The 11016-nt window shown below is 43.7% G+C and overlaps 1 protein-coding gene across 1 annotated transcript in view; it reads left to right on the forward strand.

Moving 5' to 3' along the window:
* The window catches only part of LOC311135795 (uncharacterized protein), a gene marked incomplete at both ends in the record, with an annotated part of 40052 nt that extends 31997 nt beyond the window's left edge, over nucleotides 1–8055 (forward strand). Inside the window, one exon of the mRNA XM_084169837.1 lies at nucleotides 8008–8055. Coding sequence (XP_084025963.1) covers nucleotides 8008–8055 — 48 coding nt within the window. The remainder of the gene's footprint in view (nucleotides 1–8007) is intronic.
* Between the last annotated feature and the right edge of the window lie 2961 nt (nucleotides 8056–11016).

The raw sequence follows: 11016 nt of genomic DNA on the forward strand, positions 1-11016 counted from the left end.
ATGGGATTAAGGTCTGGAGACTGGCTAGGCCACTCCAGGACCTTAATGTGCTTCTTCTTGAGCCACTCCTTTGTTGCCTTGGCCGTGTGTTTTGGGTCATTGTCATGCTGGAATACCCATCCACGACCCATTTTCAATGCCCTGGCTGAGGGAAGAAGGTTCTCACCCAAGATTTGACGGTACATGTCTCCGTCCATCGTCCCTTTGATGCGGTGAAGTTGTCCTGTCCCCTTAGCAGAAAAACACCCCCAAAGCATAATGTTTCCACCTCCATGTTTGACGGTGGGGATGGTGTTCTTGGGGTCATAGGCAGCATTCCTCCTCCTCCAAACACGGCGAGTTGAGTTGATGCCAAAGAGCTCCATTTTGGTCTCATCTGACCACAACACTTTCACCCAGTTCTCCTCTGAATCATTCAGATGTTCATTGGCAAACTTCAGACGGCCCTGTATATGTGCTTTCTTGAGCAGGGGGACCTTGCGGGCGCTGCAGGATTTCAGTCCTTCACGGCGTAGTGTGTTACCAATTGTTTTCTTGGTGACTATGGTCCCAGCTGCCTTGAGATCATTGACAAGATCATCCCGTGTAGTTCTGGGCTGATTCCTCACCGTTCTCATGATCATTGCAACTCCATGAGGTGAGATCTTGCATGGAGCCCCAGGTCGAGGGAGATTGACAGTTATTTTGTGTTTCTTCCATTTGCCAATAATCGCACCAACTGTTGTCACCTTCTCATCAAGCTGCTTGGCGATGGTATTGTAGCCCATTCCAGCCTTATGTAGGTCTACAATCTTGACCCTGACATCCTTGGAGAGCTCTTTGGTCTTGGCCATGGTGGAGAGTTTGGAATCTGATTGATTGCTTCTGTGGACAGGTGTCTTTTATACAGGTAACAAACTGAGATTAGGAGCACTCCCTTTAAGAGTGTGCTCCTAATCTCAGCTCGTTACCTGTATAAAAGACACCTGGGAGCCAGAAATCTTTCTGATTGAGAGGGGGTCAAATACTTATTTCCCTCATTAAAATGCAAATGAATTTATAAAAATGTTTACATGCGTTTTTCTGGATTTTTTTGTTGTTATACTGTCTCTCACTGTTCAAATAAACCTACCATTAAAATTATAGACTGATCATTTCTTTGTCAGTGGGCAAATGTACAAAATCAGCAGGGGATCAAATAGAGGTAAGGCAATAAATAGGCCATAGTGCAAAATAATTACAATTTAGTATTAACTCTGGAATGATAGATGTGCAGAAGATGATGTGCAAATAGAGATACTGGGGTGCAAATGAGCAAAATAAATAACAATATGGGGATGAGGTAGTTGGGTGGGCTAATTACAGATGGGCTGTGTACAGGTGCAGTGATCGGTAAACTGCTCTGACAACTGATGCTTAAAGTTAGTGAGGGAGATAAGAGTCTCCAGCTTCAGAGATTTTTAGCAGTTCGTTTCAGTCATTGGCAGCAGAGAACTGGAAAGAATGGCGGCCAAAGGAGGTGTTGGCTTTGGGGATGACCAGTGAGATATACCTGCTGGAGTGCATACTCCGGGTGGGTGTTGCTATGGTGACCAATGAGCTAAGATAAGGCAGGGATTTGCCTAGCAGTGATTTATAGATGACCTGGAGCCAGTGGGTTTGGTGACGAATATGTAGTGAGGACCAGCCAACGAGAGTGTACAGGTCACAATGGTGGGTAGTATATGGGGCTTTGGTGACAAAACGGATGGCACTGTGATAGACTACATCCAATTTGCTGAGTAGAGTGTTAGAGCCTATTTTGTAAATGACATCGCCGAAGTCAAGGATCGGTAGGATAGTCAGTTTTACGAGGGCATGTTTGGCAGCATGAGTGAAGGAGGCTTTGTTGCGAAATAGGAAGCCGATTCTAGATTTAATTTTGGATTGGAAATGCTTAATGTGAGTCTGGAAGGAGAGTTTACGGTCTAACCAGACACCTAGGTATTTGTAGTTGTCCACATATTCTAAGTTAGACCCGCCGAGAGTAGTGATTCTAGTCGGGCGGGCGGGTGCAAGCAGCGTTCGATTGAAGAGCATGCGTTTACTTATACTAGCGTTTAAGAGCAGTTGGAGGCAAGTTGCAGCGGAGGGTGCAGAGCTGGTGGCCAGGGTAGCCAGGTGGAAAGCATGGCCAGCCATAGCAAAATGCTTGTTGAAATGTTCGATTATCGTAGATTTATCGGTAATGACAGTATTTCCTAGCCTCAGTGCAGTGGGCAGCTGGGAGGAGGAGCTTTTATTCTCCATGGACTTTACAGTGTCCCAAAACTTTTTGGAGTTAGTGCTACAGGATGCACATTTCTGTTTGAAAAAGCTAGCCTTTGCTTTCCTAACTGATTGTGTATATTGATTCCTGACTTCCCTGAAAAGTTGCATATCGTGGGGCTGTTCGATGCTAATGCAATACGCCACAGGATGTTTTTGTGCTGGTCAAGGGCAGTCAAGTTTGGGGTGAACCAGGGGCTATATCTGTTCTTAGTTCTGCATTTTTTGAATGGGGCATGCTTATTTAAGATGGAGAGGAAAGCACTTTTAAAGAACAACCAGGCATCCTCTATGGACGGAATGAGGTCAATATCCATCCAGGATACCCGGGCCAGGTCAATTAGAAAGGCCTGCTCGCTGAAGTGTTTTAGGGAGCGTTTGACAGTGATGAGGGGTGGTCGTTTGACCGCGGACCCATTACGGACGCAGGCAATGAGGCAGTGATCGCTGAGATCCTGGTTGAAGACAGCGGAGGTGTATTTAGAGGGTAAGTTAGTCAGGATGATATCTATGAGGGTAGCCATGTTTACGGATTTAGGGTTGTACCTGGTAGGTTCCTTGATCATTTGTGTGAGATTGAGGGCATCTAGTTTAGATTGTAGGACGGCCGGGGTGTTAAGCATATCCCAGTTTAGGTCACCAAGCAGTACGAACTCTGAGGATAGATGTGGGGAGATCAATTCACCTATGGTGTCCAGGGCACAGCTTGGGGCTGAGGGGGGTCTGTAGCAAGCGGCAACAGTGAGAGACTTATTTCTGGAAAGGTGGATTTTTAGAAGTAGAAGCTCAAACTGTTTGGGACAGACCTGGATAGTATGATAGAGCTCTGCAGGCTATCTCTACAGTAGATTGCTACTCCGCCCCCTTTGGCAGTTCTATCTAGACGGAAAATGTTGTAGTTGGGAATGGACATTTCTGAATCTTTGGTGGCCTTCCACCAAATGTTCTTGTTTGCTTATGGCCTTATACAGCTCACTGAGTGCGGTCTTAGTGCCAGCATCGGTTTGTGGTGGTAAATAGACAGCTACGAAAAATATACATAAAAACTATCTTGGTAAATAGTGTGGTCTACAGCTTATCATGAGCTACTCTACCTCAGGCAAGCAAAACCTTGAGACTTCCTTAATATTAGATTTCGTGCACCAGCTGTTATTTACAAATATACACAGACCGCCACCCCTTGTCTTACCGGAGTCAGCTGTTCTATCCTGCCGATGCACCGAAAACCCCGCCAGCTGTATGTTATCCATGTCGTCGTTCAGCCACAACTCGGTGAAACACAAGATATTACAGTTTTTAATGTCCCTTTGGTAGGATATCCGTGATCGTAGTTCATCTATTTTGTTATCCAATGATTGTACGTTGGCTAAAAGGACTGATGGTAGAGGGAGATTACCCACTCGCCGTCGGATCCATACAAGGCACCCCGACCTACGTCCCCGATATCCAGTGGTGTAAAGTACTTAAATAAAAATACCTTAAAGTACAACTTAAGTAGTTTTTGGGGGGTATCTGTACTTTACTTGACTATTTATATTTTTGACAACTTTTACTTTTACTCCACTACATTCCTAAATAAAATAATGTACTTTCTACTCCATACAATTTCCCTGACAACGAAATGTACTCGTTCAATTTTTAATGCTTAGCAGGACAGGAAAATTGTTCAATTCACGCACTTAAAGAGAAAATCCCTGGTCATCCCTACTGCATCTGATCTGGCGGACTCACTAAACACAAATGCTTTGTTTGTAAATGATGTCTGAGTGTTGGAGTGTGCCCCTGGCTATACATACATTAAAAAACAAGAAAAATTGGGCCGTCTGGTTTGCTTAATATAAGGAATTTGAAATGAATTATACTTTTACTTTTACTTTTGACACTTAAGTATATTTTAGCAATTCCATTTACTTTTGATACTTAAGTATATTTAAAACCAAATACTTTTAGACTTTTACTCAAGTAGTATTTTACTGGGTGACTTTCACTTTTACTTGAGTCCTTTTCTATTAAGGTATCTTTACTTTTACTCAAGTATGACAATTGGGTAATTTTTCCACCACTGCCGATATCACCGTCTCTTCTTCATGCGAATGACGGGGATTTGGGCCATGTCGGGTGTCTGAAGTAAATCCTTCGCATCCGACTTGTTAAAGAAAAAATCTTCATCCAGTACGAGGTGAGTAATCGCTGTCCTGATATCCAGAAGCTCTTTTCAGTCATAAGAGACGGCGGCAGAAACATTATGTACAAAATAAATTACAAATAACGCGAAAAAGCACACATAATTACACAATTGGTTAGGAGCCCGTAAAATGTCAGCCATTACATTTACATTTACATTTTAGTCATTTAGCAGACACTGTTATCCAGAGCGACTTACAGTTAATGAGTGCATACATTATTTTTAAAAATGTTTTATACTGGCCCCCATCTCCTCCAATTCAGGCTGGTTCAATATGTTAATACCCCACCACATATTCAGGCTGGTTCAATATGTTAATACCCCACCACATATCCAGGCTGGTTCAATATGTTAATAGTTGAAGGTCAATAACACCATTTAAACCGAGTCATAACCTGATTGAATTGGTCCAATAAGTTAAGATAGGAATGAAATTATATCTTTACTCAACCAGTCCTTCCTGTATTAAGAGGTCCTAACCCTTTACTCAACCAGTCCTTCCTGTATTAAGAGGTCATAACCCTTTACTCAACCAGTCCTTCCTGTATTAAGAGGTCATAACCCTTTACTCAACCAGTCCTTCCTATATTAAGAGGTCATAACCCTTTATTCAACCAGTCCTTCCTGTATTGAGAGGTCATAACCCTTTACTCAACCAGTCCGTCCCATACTGAGAGGTCATAACCCAGTGTAGTTACCAGTAGTCAAGGGTAATATGAGGAAGGTCAAATACCTTGTATTGGCAACAGCCTGCAAACAATTATTTTTGGGGTTTATATGGTCTCATTCCCATTTTGGGTTAAAACTACTTTGGTCACGGTGCTAATATTTTTGGAGTTAAAACAAGTATATGTAAAGCCTTATTTGAATATTTCTTAATGTGTCACCTTTATGGTGTTCTGAAATGTAATATCAATCTCTGTTGGAAGCCAATTTACAGGAAGATAGCCAACACTTTAACATCCCTTTTACATCACTCTATTTAGAATGCCTGTCAGAGTGGGAAGAAACACAGCACATGAAGACTACCTACAACATCTACAACTATCTCACTAACGGTTGCTAGAAATTCAACCACTTACAGATTGATTTAGTTTAGAAAAATGTACATTTCTTATCTTTTTTTAGCATGAGATCAAAACCAATCAATGTACATGCCAAAACAAACTATTTTTAAAAATCAACATGCAACAGAGCATGCTGGGAAATATGACAATGAAGCCCCTCCCACATATGTGGATAAATCCATAGATTTAACTCCGTCTCCCCGTCTCATAGATGTAACTCCCTGTCGTCACAGTGAACTCCAGTTATCAACACTGAGGGCTCTATTCAAAGACAATGTTCCCGCGGTCGCGGAGACTACTGCATTCCCCGTAAACGCTGCATGTGTCGGCTCAATACGAACATTTGAATTCAGATCTTCAGCGATACTTGGGCAATACTGATTGAATCCAGACCCTTTAATGTGAGCAATGAGCATAAAAGAGTGTGTGTGAATCCAAATCTCACCTCTCTGTGTTATGAGGAGGATTACAGACCAGTCCTCTGTGTTATGAGGAGGATTACAGACCAGTCCTCTGTGTTATGAGGAGGATTACAGACCAGTCCTCTGTGTTATGAGGAGGATTACAGACCAGTCCTCTGTGTTATGAGGACGATTACAGACCAGTCCTCTGTGTTATGAGGAGGATTACAGACCAGTCCTCTGTGTTATGAGGAGGATTACAGACCAGTCCTCTGTGTTATGAGGAGGATTACAGACCAGTCCTCTGTGTTATGAGGAGGATTACAGACCAGTCCTCTGTGTTATGAGGAGGATTACAGACCAGTCCTCTGTGTTATGAGGAGGATTACAGACCAGTCCTCTGTGTTATGAGGAGAATTACAGACCAGTCCTCTGTGTTATGAGGAGGATTACAGACCAGTCCTCTGTGTTATGAGGAGGATTACAGACCAATCCTCTGTGTTATGAGGAGGATTACAGACCAGTCCTCTGTGTTATGAGGAGAATTACAGACCAGTCCTCTGTGTTATGAGGAGGATTACAGACCAGTCCTCTGTGTTATGAGGAGGATTACAGACCAGTCCTCTGTGTTATGAGGAGGATTACAGACCAGTCCTCTGTGTTATGAGGAGAATTACAGACCAGTCCTCTGTGTTATGAGGAGGATTACAGACCAGTCCTCTGTGTTATGAGGAGGATTACAGACCAGTTCTCTGTGTTATGAGGAGGATGACAGACCAGTCCTCTGTGTTATGAGGACGATTACAGACCAGTCCTCTGTGTTATGAGGAGGATTACAGACCAGTCCTCTGTGTTATGAGGAGGATTACAGACCAGTCCTCTGTGTTATGAGGAGGATTACAGACCAGTCCTCTGTGTTATGAGGAGGATTACAGACCAGTCCTCTGTGTTATGAGGAGGATTACAGACCAGTCCTCTGTGTTATGAGGAGGATTACAGACCAGTCCTCTGTGTTATGAGGAGAATTACAGACCAGTCCTCTGTGTTATGAGGAGGATTACAGACCAGTCCTCTGTGTTATGAGGAGGATTACAGACCAGTCCTCTGTGTTATGAGGAGGATTACAGACCAGTCCTCTGTGTTATGAGGAGAATTACAGACCAGTCCTCTGTGTTATGAGGAGGATTACAGACCAGTCCTCTGTGTTATGAGGAGGATTACAGACCAGTCCTCTGTGTTATGAGGAGGATTACAGACCAGTCCTCTGTGTTATGAGGAGAATTACAGACCAGTCCTCTGTGTTATGAGGAGGATTACAGACCAGTCCTCTGTGTTATGAGGAGGATTACAGACCAGTCCTCTGTGTTATGAGGAGGATGACAGACCAGTCCTCTGTGTTATGAGGACGATTACAGACCAGTCCTCTGTGTTATGAGGAGGATTACAGACCAGTCCTCTGTGTTATGAGGAGGATTACAGACCAGTCCTCTGTGTTATGAGGAGGATTACAGTCCAGTCTTCTCCCTGTAACGGTTAGAGAAAACAGACAAACCATAACAGACTGGGGCCAAAGTTAAGCTAATAAAAGAGATTGAATTAGACCGGTGAATAAATGTTGTTTGTTGTAGCTCCCTGTGGCTAAGAGAATGGCGATAGAAGGAGTAGGTTGTTTGTGTGCACAAAGTCAGAACAATATAAATCCAAAAGCTAGCAACACTAAAGGGACTAAAATGTGATAATGTTATTATATTTCTATTGATGGCAACTGGAAGAGACACAAAACAAGCATAACATCTGATGAAATGATGTTAGAAATGGCTCTAGCTACTGTGATAGAGGCAGTCATGCAGAGGAGGCTGGTGGGGGGGGCTATGGGAAGACTGGCTCATTGTAATGGCTGGAATGGAGTCAAACATTAAGGTTTATATATGTTTGATGTGTTTGACTCCGTTCAATTAATTCCATTCCAGCCATACTGATTAATGAGCCCGTCTTCCTATAGCCCCTCCCACCAGCCTCCTCTGCGGTCATGTTTAAACAATGTGCTGGTTCTGTGGTCGTTCTGTAGTTTGGGGACACATTAAACGAGCAGTGGTGGGAGCCTGGCAGGGAGTGAGAGAGGGAGAGAGAGAACACAGTGAGAAACTGAGAGAGGGGGAGAGATGATAAGAGAGAGAGAGATGGCATGAGTGAGAGATGGTAAGCGAGAGAGAGAGAGAGAGATGGCGTGAGAGAAGAAGAGGGAGAGAGAGAGAGATGGCGTGAGAGAGAGATGGTATGAGAGAGAGAGATGGTGAGAGAGATGGTGTGAGAGAGGGAGAGAGAGATTGTGAGAGAGAGAGAAAGATGGCGTGAGAGAGGGAGAGGGAGAGAGAGAGAGATGGCGTGAGAGAGAGAGAGAGATGGTGAGAGAGAGAGAGAGAGAGAGAGAGAGAGAGAGAGAGAGAGAGAGAGAGAGAGAGATGGTATGAGAGAGAGAGAGAGATGGTGAGAGAGAGAGAGAGAGAGAGAGAGAGAGAGAGAGAGAGAGAGAGAGAGAGAGAGAGATATGGCGTGAGAGAGAGATAGTGACAGAGAGAGATGGCGTGAGAGAGGGAGAGAGAGAGAGAGAGAGAGAGAGAGAGAGAGATGGCATGAGAGAGGGAGAGAGAAAGGGAGAGAGAGGGATATGGAGTGAGCGAGGGAGAGAGAGAGGTTGTAAACCCAACTGACAACAGCAGGAGAGACAACGTTGAGAGGAAATGGTAACAACCAAACCTCTGAAGACAACAGTGAACTATAAATGAACTCTGTCCTTCAGCAGGTCCTTTAAATGAACTCTGTCGTTCAGAAGGTCCTATAAATTAACTATGTCCTTCAGCAGGTCCTAAAAATGAACTCTGTCCTTCAGCAGGTCCTATAAATGAATGCTGTCCTCCTGCAGGTTCCTATAAATGAACTCTGTCCTTCAGCAGGTCCTATTAATGAACTCTGTCCTTCAGCAGGTCCTATAAATTAACTCTGTCCTTTAGCAGGTCCTTTAAATGAACTCTGTCATTCAGCAGGTCCTATAAATTAACTATGTCCTTCAGCAGGTCCTATAAATGAATGCTGTCCTCCTGCAGGTTCCTATAAATGAACTCTGTCCTTCAGCAGGTCCTATAAATTAATGCTGTCCTCCTGCAGGTTCCTATGAATGAACTCTGTCCTTCAGCAGGTCCTATAAATGAACTATGTCCTTCAGCAGGTCCTATAAATTAACTCTGTCCTTCAGCAGGTCCTATAAACGAAATCTGTCCTTCAGCAGGTCCTATACATTAACTCTGTCCTTCAGGAGGTTCTTTAAATGATCTCTGTCCTTCAGCAGGTCCTATGAATGAATTATACCCATCAGCAGGTCCTCTAAATGAACTCTGTCTTTCAGCAGGTCCTATAAATTAACTCTGTCCTTCAGCAGGTCCTTTAAATGAACTCTGTCGTTCAGAAGGTCCTATAAATTAACTATGTCCTTCAGCAGGTCCTAAAAATGAACTCTGTCCTTCAGCAGGTCCTATAAATGAATGCTGTCCTCCTGCAGGTTCCTATAAATGAACTCTGTCCTTCAGCAGGTCCTATTAATGAACTCTGTCCTTCAGCAGGTCCTATAAATTAACTCTGTCCTTTAGCAGGTCCTTTAAATGAACTCTGTCATTCAGCAGGTCCTATAAATTAACTATGTCCTTCAGCAGGTCCTATAAATGAATGCTGTCCTCCTGCAGGTTCCTATAAATGAACTATGTCCTTCAGCAGGTCCTATAAATGAATGCTGTCCTCCTGCAGGTTCCTATGAATGAACTCTGTCCTTCAGCAGGTCCTATAAATGAACTATGTCCTTCAGCAGGTCCTATAAATTAACTCTGTCCTTCAGCAGGTCCTATAAACGAAATCTGTCCTTCAGCAGGTCCTATACATTAACTCTGTCCTTCAGGAGGTTCTTTAAATGATCTCTGTCCTTCAGCAGGTCCTATGAATGAATTATACCCATCAGCAGGTCCTCTAAATGAACTCTGTCTTTCAGCAGGTCCTATAAATTAACTCTGTCCATCAGCAGGTCCCATAAATTTACTCTGTCCTTCAGAAGGTCTTAAAAATGAACTCTGTCGGTCAACAGGTCCTATAAATGAACTCTGTCCTTCAGCAGGTCCTACAAATGAACTCTGTCCATCAGCAGGTCCTATAAAATAACTCTGTCCTTCAAATCAAATCAAATCCAATCCAATTTTATTGGTCACATGCGCCGAATACAACAGGTGCAGACATTACAGTGAAATGCTTACTTACAGCCCTTAACCAACAGTGCATTTATTTTAAACAAAAAAAGTAAAAATAAAACAACAACAAAAAAAAGTGTTGAGAAAAAAAAGAGCAGAAGTAAAATAAAGTGACAGTAGGGAGGCTATATATACAGGGGGGTACCGTTGCAGAGTCAATGTGCGGGGGCACCGGCTAGTTGAGGTAGTTGAGGTAATATGTACATGTGGGTAGAGGTAAAGTGACTGTGCATAAATACTTAACAGAGTAGCAGCAGCGTAAAAAGGATGGGGTGGGGGGGCAGTGCAAATAGTCCGGGTAGCCATGATTAGCTGTTCAGGAGTCTTATGGCTTGGGGGTAGAAGCTGTTGAGAAGTCTTTTGGACCTAGACTTGGCACTCCGGTACCGCTTGCCGTGCGGTAGCAGAGAGAACAGTCTATGACTAGGGTGACTGGAGTCTTTGACAATTTTGAGGGTCTTCCTCTGACACCGCCTGGTATAGAGGTCCTGGATGGCAGGAAGCTTTGCCCCAGTGATGTACTGGGCCGTACGCACTACCCTCTGTAGTGCCTTGCGGTCGGAGGCCAAGCAGTTGCCATACCAGGCGGTGATGCAACCAGTCAGGATGCTCTCGATGGTGCAGCTGTAGAATTTTTTGAGTATCTGAGGACCCATGACAAATCTTTTTAGTCTCCTGAGGGGGAATAGGCTTTGTCGTGCCCTCTTCACGACTGTCTTGGTGTGTTTGGACCATGATAGTTCGTTGGTGATGTGGACACCAAGGAACTTGAAGCTCTCAACCTGTTC

Source organism: Coregonus lavaretus (genome assembly GCF_964263955.1).
Source record: "Coregonus lavaretus genome assembly, chromosome: 10".
Classification (NCBI taxonomy): Eukaryota; Metazoa; Chordata; class Actinopteri; order Salmoniformes; family Salmonidae; genus Coregonus; species Coregonus lavaretus.